This window comes from Oculina patagonica, chromosome 14, assembly GCF_052425735.1.
Source record: "Oculina patagonica isolate OP01 chromosome 14, crgOcupat, whole genome shotgun sequence".
NCBI lineage: Eukaryota > Metazoa > Cnidaria > Anthozoa > Scleractinia > Oculinidae > Oculina > Oculina patagonica.
Genome location: NC_135771.1, coordinates 8,822,976 through 8,836,346, shown reverse-complemented (window position 1 = coordinate 8,836,346; position 13,371 = coordinate 8,822,976). Strand labels below are relative to the sequence as shown.

At 41.5% G+C, this 13,371-nt stretch overlaps 3 protein-coding genes across 3 annotated transcripts in view; 2 read left to right on the top strand and 1 right to left on the bottom strand.

The window, feature by feature from the left end:
* The window catches only part of LOC144639157 (uncharacterized), a 68,690-nt gene extending 64,612 nt beyond the window's left edge, over nt 1-4,078 (top strand). The window contains exons 25-27 of the mRNA XM_078498412.1: nt 963-1,133; nt 1,534-1,618; nt 2,153-4,078. Coding sequence (XP_078354538.1) covers nt 963-1,133; nt 1,534-1,618; nt 2,153-2,309 — 413 coding nt within the window. The 3' untranslated portion in view covers nt 2,310-4,078. The remainder of the gene's footprint in view (nt 1-962; nt 1,134-1,533; nt 1,619-2,152) is intronic.
* Nucleotides 4,079-4,293: 215 nt separating this feature from the next.
* On the bottom strand, nt 4,294-8,201 carry LOC144639182 (chitin deacetylase 8-like). The gene is given in 4 exon segments (XM_078498455.1): nt 4,294-4,720; nt 4,722-4,861; nt 6,036-6,257; nt 7,344-8,201. Coding segments are annotated over 4 exon segments (1,179 nt in total). The 5' UTR covers nt 8,035-8,201; the 3' UTR covers nt 4,294-4,594.
* Nucleotides 8,202-8,285: 84 nt separating this feature from the next.
* Nucleotides 8,286-12,209, top strand: LOC144639184 (chitin deacetylase 8-like). The gene is made up of 3 exons (XM_078498456.1): nt 8,286-9,679; nt 10,327-10,542; nt 11,756-12,209. The coding sequence occupies exons 1-3, from the start codon at nt 9,019-9,021 to the stop codon at nt 12,022-12,024; spliced, it is 1,146 nt and encodes a 381-aa protein (XP_078354582.1). The 5' UTR covers nt 8,286-9,018; the 3' UTR covers nt 12,025-12,209.
* The last annotated feature ends 1,162 nt before the right edge of the window (nt 12,210-13,371 follow it).

Genomic DNA, 13,371 nt, shown 5'->3' with positions numbered 1-13,371 from the left:
ATTGGACTGATTAATTACTTTGGTTTTGGTTTAACGATACTCAATTGAAAATTGCTCTAACTCTTCACTTACAAATAAATCTATTTTTGACCCTATCCACACCGGGGGTGGGAGGGGGATGTGCCCGAGCTGACTTTGAACATTTATAACTTATAAATCGATAGCACTGAAACTTCATTTCCTAAAATTCCTAAAATTTATCTATGAACATTTTAACATGAGAAGTGTTGGCAAAAGACAATTTGACGTTACCATTGCAACTTCCTTTTGACAGGTGGTTTTTGCTTATTTTGGAACTCTTAGAATATTAACTGTTTCTTTAGGGACGGGCCATTTTATTTTTGGAGGGGGTATGAAAAATGTTAAAAAAGTGTTTGCAACGTCTAGAAAGACAAAATAAATTGTTTGCAAACACGATATAAGTAACAAAAAATAGTTTGCATTTCAGAAAAATGTTTGCGGAGGAATATTTTTCATACCCCTCTCCAACAAAATAATGGTCTGTCCCTTAGTAGTTTTTGCTGTACAATTATCTAACTTATGGATTCAATCAGCCAACGACGCATTCTTTTCATACTCGAGTCAATATTAAATAATTAAGGTTACAGTGCCATTATATTGTAACCTTGATTTGTTAATCATTTAAGGCCTCTTTAAAAATAGCCTTTTTTCCTACTTTTGTCGCGAATTTTAAACATTTTCTGACGTAATTTCTATGGTCTATTTAACAATTATTCCACGAGTCCGCGTTGTATATGAGTTAGCTATAACTATCTCAAATCCAACAAGCGCAAGTGGAATAATTGTTTTATTTAAAACGTCCAAAAATTGCAATATTTGAGCTCCCCAACTGTTTACGTTACGCAGGAATTGCAATATACCATTGCTAGTTTTTAATAAAAGAAGGTAGACCATGGAAAATTGTGGATCTATTTGTTACATATTTTATATTTTACTGTCAGAGTGCAGTGTGAAGACAGTTGATGGACAGTCGCCTGACGAGTGCTGCAAGTTTCCTTTTCTGTATAAAGGAACAAATCGAACCTCATGTGTGAAAGGCATTACGACTAACAGAACGTGGTGTGGAGTGACTTGTAACTATGACCAAGAAAAGCAGTGGGGATGGTGCCCAGGTAAAATGTACCTTATATCTTGATTCGAAATTCGAAAATGTTAAATGCTATTACTTACTTTACTATTTTGTGAAAAAGCGTTATCAAAAGATCAACTTATTTCGCTATTCGTACCCTAACTGATATATACTTTGAAATACGCTCTCTTCTCAAATAAGCCCCGAACCCCCTCTCTATTAAGCCCCCATAAAAAGATCTTAAAGACAATTTAGCCCCCTCGGGTTTAATTAGAGCTCTCACTGGATCTGTGATAACGTATTGGTTGTTTTGTTGATTTTTAATGAAGGATCGATTTGCATTATCGGCTATACATAGAACTAATTTGGGACATACGACGTTTTGTCTTTCTAGTTCTTTTAAACGATCATTGATCATTTTTTATGGTTTGATTTTTTTGCAGAAAATCCCTCAAAGAAAAAACTGTACATAATTGTTGCGCTGTCTGTTGCTGGGGGTCTTGTTGCTTTCTTCAGTATTTGTTACTGGTAAGTAGATGTTCCCTCATTGCACGTTCAGATATCATTTCGACAAATTTTGCATGTTGTAAAGACAGTATTAATTTCCCACTGGGAGTCCCCCCAGGTTGGGATAAGATATGGGAAGAGGTGAGCCCGTTGGCGGAAAGGAGTGGGAGCTAATTATAAGGCACAAATGTGAGTCATCGCTGCGGGGAGGACGGTGGGGCGACGATCTGACGTCTGGCGTCCGTTAAAACGAAGAAAGGGAAAACAGGATAAAACAGGCCTAGTATTTATACTAAACTACGAAAAACATTATGTACAGTAGACTCCCTAGAGAATATACAGAAGCAGGAAAGTAAACAAGTGATATCCCAAAGGAAATAGGGGCGTTTGTGCTTGAGGACTCCCAGTGAGAATAGTGACGGAATGTAACGGAGGGACTACACGCCTCGTATTGCTAAAAAATATAAGGCTCAAGAGGCTGGAAATTTAAGGTTAGATCCATAGAGATAAAAGATACTTGTAGTTCTAAACAGTGCCTGTTCTTTCTAATTTCAGCGTATTTTGTCGAAGCAAAAAAGGAAGAACCAATAAAGGCGAGCAACGACGCACTCGTCGACGCTATGTCGACGTCGTGCGAGACAACAAAGGGTTTGAAAGCAGTACCTTGCAGCTGGAGAATATTGGTAAACCAGTTCCAAAAGTGGAGATATGAACCAGTACATGTAGAATGATGTTCTGCTAGCCCTCTAGTTAAGTTTGTTTGCCAGTGTAGACCGTGTGACGAACTGACATTATACAGGGTCTAAAGCCAGTTTAATTTGTACTTAATTGCACAATTGTAGATCAGTTAATGCTGACAGATTGTCTGTCAGTATAACTTTTTTTAAAACATGTACGCTGAATTTTTTTATGATAATTATTTTGTATACCCACACACTGATGCATTAGACACCTTTTGAATGTAATCATACATCGGAGGTTTCTATACCTACCATACGGGGATCAATTTAGGTTTCTGGGAAACTGCTCACCTACCCCTCCCCAAACCTAACATTTTGCCCAAAGCGATAAGTAAGGGTTAATGTTAGGTTTGGGGAGGGGTAGGTGAGCAGTTTCCCAGAAACCTAAATTGATCCCCATACTGATACCCCGGAGGGAAACCCAACAAAGTTTTAAACGAGCGGTCTTCGCCCCAAGGTCCAAGCACTTATCCATTTTGATACTTTTTTACAGAAAAGGTTGTCCTATCACATAACTTCAGGGCCGTAACTAGCAAGAGGCAAGACGAGGCACTTGCCTCGTCTAAATTTTTACCCAAAATGAAAAACAAATTATCTTTTTAAGGGAAAATAATCCCCAGTTGAACAAGATTGATTTTTCTCAATAATTACCTCATGAAAAATGTCTCTGAAAAAGATTCGTAGTTTCTAGATTTCAAAATTTTCTGGAGAGCATGCCCACAGGATCCACTAACAAGATCTTGCCTCGTCTACTGGCAAAGGTCTGGTTACGGCCCTGACCTTACATGAAGAGTGGTACCCATTACGTAACCTACGGTAAAAACACTGCATCCCTTTTCTAAACGTTTCACTTGAGTAGCTCCTTAACTTGCTTAGAAGAATCAGCCGTAGTCTTTAATACTTTTCCAACCTTTTTCCCCCCCCCCCACTTTCGGGCGGACAGGAGCCTCCACGAACAGTCCACTTTTGGGAGTACCCCCCACCCCCCCCCCCCCCCCCATACTGATACCTTCCAGATGGACGATTACATGACATAGATTTTAAAATGGCATGCATGTTTAATAGTATAGAAATTTATACAGGCAGGCAAAACTTTTTGTAGGCAAATAAAGAAATGCCAGCTTGCAAAAAAGAGAAGACAAAAAAAAAACCAATTGTTGGCAAGCAAACGTTATGTAGGCAAGCCTAAAAAGAGTGATACGGTGAAGCAGCTTTTGTAGGAGTCGCGATGTCCTAATCGTAAGTGAATCAGGCTTGAAATCAAGAATTCGACGGCCTGATATTGCGGGGTACTTTAGAATAGCATTTTACACTAAATAATCTCCCAGTTCAGTTTTTTGGTCACGCGACTTTTGCCGTTTTTTGTAGTTTTACATGTCACTTTGATCTGTTGGCTAGTGCTTACTTTCTCGCAGTAGGCTTATTTAGTTAATTTTGTATTATTCAGTTAAATACAAAAGCCAACAGTAAGCTTGTTTCAAGGTATGATAGCTTTTGGAATAGAAAGTTTTGCTAAGTTTAGCAGCCAGGTCATGCAGTAAGCTCTTTCCAGGGTTTACTTTATAGATCTGTTTGTCCGAATTTTATATATTCTTTCGTTTTATTTGTATTTCACATTTAGTTGCATTGTTCTTTTATACTTATTGACATAGACACATACAAATGGAAGATTAGCAAGCAGCCTTGTAAAGATTTTTCTATTTCAACCTTGAAGAATGAATAAACTGCTGTTGGACCCAAACTAAGTGTCAGCATCTTCTTTTGACGTCCGTAGAATTGAAAAGCCTAGCTATGTTAAGCGTATCTAAACACTTCACCTGTTTGCAGAAGCTTTAAAATGGTTCTGTCTTCACCCCTCCCCCTCGCCACGCCCCCCCCCCCCCCTCCCCCCGCCTCGGCATGTTAGTTGTAGGTTTTAATTTACATTACTAAGAAAAACAAGCTAGAGGCAGTTAATCATTTAAATCGAGTTGATTTCTATTGTTGTTTTTGTTATAAAGAAATCCTTTACAGCATAGAGTCGGTTCTAATTAAAAGCAAGTGCACACCAAAATTCCGCAGCCCTTATTTTGATCGTCACGCAATCCACTCTTCACTAGAAACGTTCCGTGACAACCAAAAACCAAGAAACAAGTATCAAGTTAATATTTCTTAGTTTCTATTGAGTTCAAATTTCTGCAACAGCTACTCTAGTTACACAATCAAAAATGCTTTCATCCGGGTAACCTTTAACTTCCGAGATATACACGCACGAGTGTTAATTTCCATCCGGGTTTCCAACCCACGGGTAATGCTCAGGACACGGACGGGTACAGGTGTACAAGTAATGGGGGTTGTCAGGAAAGCCACAGACGTTCGGGCTACTGCACGAAGGGGGTGGGGGGAGGGGAGTCGCATTTCCATGGAGTGAAATTTTCGATATCATCGAGGCTGGTTGGCGACTTGATCCATTCAATGACATGTTTTACGCCAAGCATCCAAACGTCTCCACGGGAGAGAATATCCTGTAGGAATCTTTTCATTGCTGGAAATAAACAGAATTCAGCGTTTATGATCGCTTGGATCTAACAACGTTTGAGTTATATTAATCTAGCAATTCTCTCAATTATAGCGATTTTCACTAAGTGTCGGAAGTAATTCGAATTTGCTTTGGCTTAGCCTACGTAGTTTAGAGCGCGCGTATGGGAAACGCGAAAAGCGCAAAAGGGACACGCGAGGAAAAAATCAAGGAGGCGCCGCCCCCAAGAATTTTTCCTCGCGTGGCCTTCTCGCGATCTCGCTCCCTTTTAAACTCGCTTAAAAAAACTTCACAGGCACCTGCTACGCAGGCTAGCTTTGGCTTTGCATAACTACGCTATATAAGTGACTGGTTTAAAAAAATTGCTCCACTTTCTCAACCAATCAAAAGTAAAACCCTCAACAATCGTGACTCTGCCAAAAATGTTTTCCCGCTTTCGTGCCGGCTACATGTATTTGCTTCGAGTTTTGATTAGTTCACTGAATTGTCAGTGTCCTCTGTGATCGACCAGAGTGATTATTTTGGCTTTGGTTTTACGACTTTAGATCGGGGTAGATTGCCCATCAGGCCGAAGATTATCCCGGTTTCAGTAGCATAAAGCGAACAGACTGTATTTCTACTCCCCCTGGTTGGGATGCTACCCTTCGCAGAGTGACCCTCTGAGCATTAAATTCGCCGATACCCATTTATACACTTTAGATTAAGAGAGTCACTGTGAGAGTAAAGTGTTTTGCCCAAAAACACAAGTAGTGTGACCCCGGCAAGGACTTGAACCTGAACCGCTCGATCCGGGGTCCAGTGCACTGATGTTAGACTACCGCGCTGCCTCCCGGGTGGGAAAAAGCATAAATATATTAGTAGAAAACTAGAAAGGGAGAAAGGGAGGGTCGTGATCCCATTTCACTGACACGTATATTTGAAACTACAGAATTCACGAATCACGAGTTTTTTCTAGCTATTTTTACGCGTCACGATGTAATTTTTACGCGTGATCCCATTTCACTGTCACGTATATTTGAAACAACAGGATTCACGAATCACGAGTTTTCTCTAGCTATTTTCACGCGTCACGATGCAATTTTCACGAGTCACGGTCTGATTTTTGCCTTTTTCACGTGTCACGCATGAACCCTTTGCTAACATATTACCCAGGGGACTCCTGTATTATGTCATGACTTACCATTTACAGTGTAAGGGAATTTTTGAAACCAAACAGCATGCATGAACATGGGAAAAGGCGCCCTGCTGGAACTGTTGTAGTGTCTTTCAAAATTCTTGAGCAGCAGATTATACGCGTCTTGCTCACTAGTAGGCGGCCAGCACCCGTCAATCATGTTGCATGGCATGCCACGCGAATCCAAGTAATCAATCATAGGAACCTCCCAGAGGCCTGGGAATGAATCTGCAAACAATAAATCAGAAAAGTCGCAGTGTAAATCCTCTTTTTTACCTCGCCACTGTCCTAGGAGATGGAGAAGTTTAAAGATTGGGCGAGAGACCTTAGTTAAATGAATTTTTGAGGGAAGGAAAAAGGCGCGAAAGGAATTAAAGAAGGGAGCTCTGGGTCCGTTTTCGTGAATTTATGAATTATTTGAACAAACCTGTTTACATGGAAGGCGGGTGCCCCGGCTAACCGAGTTACCCGGCTAACCGAGCTACCCTGGGCGAGCCAACTTTTCATACGTTTCTTAAGAAAACGTGCCGAAGCCTTTACATGCTAGAAGGGTAACCCGCCTTGCCGGGGCACCCTTCTAGGCGGGACAGCTTTTTGCCATGTAAACGGTTATGACCGAGCTATCCCGGCTTGCCGGGATTGGTTTTCGCGCGTGTTTTTGAACTAAATTTGAAGTAAATGGCATAAAATGTATATATTCTGGACCCAAACAGTGCTATTTGATCAAAATTAGTTTTATCGGTCGGCTTGAAAATATTTCTTTGAGCAACAGCTAATTAATTCGAAATTTTCGTTGGAATGATTATCCTAATTCACGACACAACAAATTTAATTTCAATTTGGCGGCCAAATACTGTTGAATTTCGATTGAATTTCGCCAAAAATGAACGCAATAAATTTCTGAGAACTTGCACATCAAATTAAAATAGGTTTGAAGACGAAAAGCTTCGATTATTCAGTAAAAAGTCATATTTTTCTTCAATCATTTGGAGCTACAATGTTTTCCCACACCGTGTCACGCTTCAACGACGCTGTCTCATCTCGGGTAGAAGGGTTGTGAATTCTGCATGTAAAGGCGGGCTAGGTTTTATCCCTTCTAGCCGGGTAACTCGGTTAGCCGGGGCACCCTCCCTTCATGTAAACAGGCCCTAAGATTCAAATGAGTTAACTGTGACAAATTCGTGACGTTTCGAGTACGCGCAAAAGGAAAGCCTGGGTACTAGGCTGAAAAGAGTTGCAACTTCCGGCTGGTGTAAATTCTCGCTCCCTCCCCCCCTCCCACGGCTAAGCGATTGCTCCTGGTGGTTTACTTACCGGTGGGGCAAGGCGGTATAACACATTCCTGTGTCGATCGATATTCCAGGGTGTATGGCCACATTGGTGGGTCCATGAACTGCTGAGTTGGCATCGACGAGTCGTACAGGAACTTGTTATCATAAAGAACTTGATACATGGGGTTACCGGCGATCTGTAGGAAGGGCGCACGGTATCCTACGACGTCCCCTGCCTCGACCTGTCCCCATTTCCGCAGTACTTCCCTCTGTCCGATTATTTCGTCCGTAAGTTGACTGTAGTTTGCTGATTTCCACCAGGGAATCGGCGTCCTGTGCGTGATGGTATGGTCTGCAATATCGTGCCTGTTGTGGTACAGCGCCTGTACCATTTGATACTCCGTGTACTCGTGTGAGACGAAGAAGGTCGCTGTTGCACTGCAATTGTTTGGGTTCTTCAGCGTGCCATCCGCGAACAGCGTCTCGTAAAAGCCATTGACTTGTCCGTTTACTGCGTCGTCGAAAGACAACATGACCATTTGTGGGACTTTATCCTTAGGTAAATTACCAGGGATGTCGACTCCGCTGCAACGACAATCGGGAAGCTTGCAGACGTCTGGCGAGCATGGCTTCGCTGGTCCGAGTCCACGAGGCTTCACTGATGCTCCAGCTACAGTGTCCAGCGTAAAACACAACAGCATCACAGCAAATGCACCGTCGATCAGCCGCAACATGATTAGAATCACTGGCTTAACTATCGACCGTTCTGTATCGCTCAAAACTCAAGACCTCGAATGCAAAGCAACACTGAGGTCACGTCAATTTATATCTGATGAGAATTGACTTCCGGGAAAAAGACCAACTCTGGCGTGACGTCAATCACGCTTCCCATTTCCTTGATTTCGCGGTAAAAAACACCCTGCTTAATTTTGCGATTATCATAGCAAATTTCAGTACGCAGATCATATTATAAAGTTAAAATAAGAAAAAAATAATTCCCAATTTGGACATTCAAAACAAACAACAGATACCAAATGCAAAGGATTTATGTTGAACACAAGAACAGCTTAAAAAAATCACAAAATGATTGCCACATCTTTCTCAGAAACAAGAGGTTACTCAAGGGGAGGCTGTATGTTAGTACTTACGTTAATTGTCGTAAAAAGTAACCAAATACACGCAAAATTAATTGTTAATAGGGTAATTCTAATACAAAGGGAGTAGTGTTTACAGACCCTGTATAATTATGAATGTTTATAACTCTCTCCTGATCACATAAAATGTTGAGACAGCTTTCTCCTTCAGCCCTCAATTCTGACCTGGATTAAAATGTCTTTTAACCCCGTTCTCTACAATAGTCATGCAAACCCTGAGGGTCGATATATAGTTCTCGCGTTTGAGTCTGTAAGCTTCTGTAGATGAAATCCAAGATAAAGTTTTATCAGTTGTAAAGTTGTAAACTAAGTGATTTCAATGCCTGGCATTGATAAGGATTTCCCAAGTGGTGTTATATTAGAAAAGTAAAAAGTTACAAAAGCTGTCACTCTTTTTGGGTGTTAAGGGTTAAACCCGTGAATGAGTGCACGAAGCAGTCTAGCTTTAAATAACAAATGACGTGCTTTGCGGTGAAAGTCCTTGTCACTAAGCCTTGACAGGCCAAGGCGCAGAACAGTTCTGAGAAATCTTTACCGTGGCAAGAAAGTGCGGAAAGTGCAGCGATGTCTCCTGTAAAAATTGCTGTCTTCTTTGCGGTTCTGCTTGTTGCCCTGCTGCCGCAAGCCACTGGAGATCCAGCAAAGCCATGCACCCCCAATGTCTGCAAGCTTCCCGGTTGCTTCTGCAGCGGTACCAACATTCCTGGGAATTTGTCAGCGTCCTCGATCCCTCAGATAGTGATGATCTCGTTCGATTCAGCCATTAATACCGGATTTTCCCTATACGAGGAGCTTTTCGACGGCCGGTTTAAGAACCCAAACAAATGCAACATCTCCGCAACTTTTTTTGTGTCGCACGAATACAGCAACTACTGCATGGTGCAAAAGCTGTACAGTCAACGCCACGAAATCGCCGATAACTCGATTTCCCGTAAATACCCCCAAAGCTGGTGGGCAAACGCCACAGTAGAAGAATATATCGAGGAGATAGCAGGCATGAGGGAGATTCTGAGAAAATTTGGATACGTGAATCCCCAGGATGTCAAGGGCTTCCGGGTGCCGTACATCCAAGTCGGTGGAAACAACGAATTCAAAGCGCTGATAGACTTGGATTTTTTGTACGAGTCTTCCATGCCCACTCAGATGTACATGAAGCCACCTTTATGGCCCTACACGCTCGATTATCGATCAACTCAAGACTGTGTGATCGGGCCATGCCCAACGGGTAAGCTTACTTCTTCTTCTTCTGGGGCGAGATCGATAAACGCCCCCCGAGGTGGGGGGGGGGGGGGGGCTAGGGAGATACTCCTAAAAAACTATATGAAGCTATATTGGTGTTTGCCGCTGTGAAGGGTATATGATTTTCGCTTTAAGCAGTCTAGTCAAGGATTCGATACAGAAAGCAAAGAGCTGCAGTCGGGTAGCTTATTCGAACAGGTCGGTTGCGTATTGTATGTTTTCTTTTCTGTTGGTATCGGTTATTTATCACTGGTTAGAAGTACCCCTGGCCTACGACAACTGAACCGTGAACTGTGGTAAGGATTAAACCTTCTCCTTAACTCTAAACTGAGATGAATCGATATTGTTTCCAACTCAAAACTAAATAACCTAAACAAAAGGCATTATTATATTGGGTGGATCGGATGTTGAATTATTGGCGCTTTTTCGCAAAAAAAGAGAGAAAAATTAAAACTTCAAATGCACGAGGGGAGGGATCTCTTATTAGAAAGAGGGCGCTAAATCGCATCATTATAGTACATACTTTTGTCAAAGACCGTAGCTGGGAAAATATAATGAAAGATTATATTTACTTAATTATACTGATCTGCATTTTGTTAACAAATATAACTAATGTGTTATCTTTAATCTCAGATTCTTTTCCTGGAGTGTGGGAAGTGCCATTGGTTGATTATATTGACACACACGGAGGGTTGTGTAATATCATTGACTCCTGTGCTAAACCTAACACCGCAGAGGAAGCCTTCAATCTGTTGGATTCCAATTTCCAGAGGCACTACAAAACCAACAAGGCTCCATTTTTCATGCTCTTAGAGGAGGATTGGCTCGCTAATAGCATTTTCTTTGAAGGTAAGGTCATAGACCATTGATGACTTGATATTCTATATATAAATTAGCCTCGCAACTAGGGCTTGCTCCGGTTGCTCGGCAACGTTTTGGCAACTTCTCATATTTCGAGCAACTTGTTGCATATTGAGCAATTTCCAGACCAAAGATCTCCGAAGATTATCGGAGTGTTGTTCAAAGGCCATACGAACGTTTCTGAAGATTTGCGAAGTTTGCCGAAGATTTTCGAGGAACGTCTGAAGGCGTTTCAACTTTCGGCTCAATCTGCATAAAAGCACTACAAAACTCGTCAACAGAAATGACGTCATCGATATCTTCACGTTTTCCCCTTTAAATTTTCCCCTTTATATGTTATTTAGATACTTCTTTTGCTGTAAAATTGCATAAAACTGCTTAGAAATCTTACCCTCAGAGGGAAATTAGAGAGAGAAATTCTCTTAAATAGAAGCAGCGTTTTGGATTTATTGGAGTAACTTTCGAGCAACTTTTATTACCAGAAGCAACTTTTTTGGAGTTTTGGAGCAACGTTTGAGCAACGTTTTGGGAAATCTCGAGCAACTTGTGGAAAGCCCTACTTGCAACCCAAATAGAGCAGGTTTCACTTGAGTGTCGAAAGTAATTTGCGTTTGCTTTGGATTTGCATTACTACGATCAGTGATTGATTTAAAAATCTCGCGCCACTTTCTCAGCCAATCAGAATTAAAACCAAAACCAATCGTGACTCGCTCACGCACGTTTTCCCGCGCTTCGCGTCAGCTACATGTATTTGCTTCGAGTTTTGATTGGTTCCCTGGATTGTCTATGTCCTTTGTAATTGGTCAGAGTAATTACTTTGGTTTTGGTTTTACGACACTCAATTGAAAACTGCTCTAAGCTTGGGCGCATATGCAACTGTATTCATTAAGAACAAGTATATTTTTTAGTGAAGCCTCTTTAAGAAAGGAGGAGGCGAAATAGTCGCGTCTCTTCTCTTTTTCCCTTGATTTCCCGTTCGCGTGGTCGCCGCACGACCGTCGCGCGTTTATTTCACTTACTTCGCACAATCCTTGAGCTTCGAGCAGGATTGTCTTTCTCGCAACAATTATTTGGTTCAACACCGACGCTTTTACCAAATAACGACTATGAAGGGACTACGAATGAGCCCTTCAATTTTTGGACGGAATTTGAAGTAGCTCACTGATCGACCTGATTGCTCTTTGTTTTTTTTTCATGGTAGGAACGGTGACCTTCCTAAAAAAACTTGCATCTATGAACGACGTCTGGGTCGTAACCGTTTCTCAGGCTATCGAATGGATTAAGTCCCACCCGACGCTGGAAAATATTAAGGATTTTGCGCCATGGAAATGCGATTCCCCAGCCCCACCCGACTGTCCTTCTGGCAACTGCAGATTGTGCAACTATCCTGAACGCGGGCGCGTGATGAGCACGTGCGCACCAGGATGCCCACCTAATTATCCATGGGTTGGAAACCCGGATGGAAACTAACCCGGATGAAAGCTTTTCAGGATGAAAGCTAACCCGGATGAAGTCTGCAAGTGGACCTTTCTATAATTTAACTTTGATTGCACGTTTGTAAAAGAATACTGAATAGAAACTAGACAATTTAAGGACTCTGGTCGATTGACTGTAATTGTTTAAAATAAAATTGTTTCGTATTAATGAATGAAAAACTGTTTGGTTTATTTGCATCCGTTGGAGTTTCTATCCTTCTCCTAACCTTCTAAAGACTCTCTAAAAGAGGGTCGTACAGGGGTAGTCACGTGACGCGCGATTAGCTGATTTTATTTTCCGTGAAACGTGAATTTAATAAATTTATTCTTCGTGACCCGTGACCGGAAGGTTTTGCGTGACACTTGAAGAGCTTGAATTCATAACCGATATTCGTGATTTCACCACTTTATTCTGCGTGATTTTGAGACGTAAGACCTCAAATGGTTTCAAATGTGACCTCCGTATAATTATCATAACGTCTCGTAAGGCATCGGGAACTATACCAAGACTACCAAGTAGCCGAGAGCTTCCCTTGCTGATCTTCGCTTGTTCTTCGTTGACGGATTTCTTCAAACACTCTTTGTATCTTTGTAAAGTAAGAACAGGATAATAGAGTACGTTTCTTTCCTATTTTCGTAATTTTTTTAAATCAATTTGGATTTCTTCAAACACTCTTTGTTGTCTTTGTAGCGTAAGAACAGGATAAAAAAGTACTTATTTTCGTGATTCGGGAAAATGAAATTTCAATATCCGTGATCCGTGATTCGTTATTTTTTTCGCCTCGCGCCAGAGGATCCCCCCCCCCCCCCGGAATTGTCATGCACAAAAATGCACTGATTGACTGAGAACGTCAAAATGTAGGTGACATGAATTTTTTCTCCTCTACTAACAAAATTGCTAAGTTCATTTGGGCGGAAGTTGGGAATTTTTGATTGAAGTTCGCAATTTGATTCGCTAACTCGCAACGTAATTGGCAACTTCGAATTCGTAACAAAGTTTCCAATTTCCCAACGACCTTCGCAAAGCGGACGGCCTAAGTAAACTGAAATCAACAAAGCTTAGTCAATAGCTCTATGGCTCCCAATTCTTAAGAAGCCTCTTTTCCTATGAGATACCCATGCATAGGGTTACCCGTCACGTAGCTTGCGCTGCCAAGTCCAAATCCGTACCCAGCTGTTGAGTGTCTGATGCCAAATTCCTCTCTTGCACTGTTTTCGGTCTCTGTCAAGTCCCTGTTGTTTAACCCGAATGCAAATGAACACAATTTTTGGGGCTAAATTTCTTTGATTTGTTCAAATAATTATGTGTTTTCAGTAAAAAAGTTCACGTCTCAGGTTTGCT

Excerpts from the sequence above, each read along its gene's own strand:
- LOC144639184 (XM_078498456.1), top strand. The coding sequence starts at position 9,019 with ATGTCTCCTGTAAAAATTGCTGTCTTCTTTGCGGTTCTGCTTGTTGCC. Across the intron at positions 9,680-10,326 it reads GATCGGGCCATGCCCAACGG|ATTCTTTTCCTGGAGTGTGG; the intron begins GTAAGCTTACTT and ends CTTTAATCTCAG. Across the intron at positions 10,543-11,755 it reads TAATAGCATTTTCTTTGAAG|GAACGGTGACCTTCCTAAAA; the intron begins GTAAGGTCATAG and ends TTTTCATGGTAG.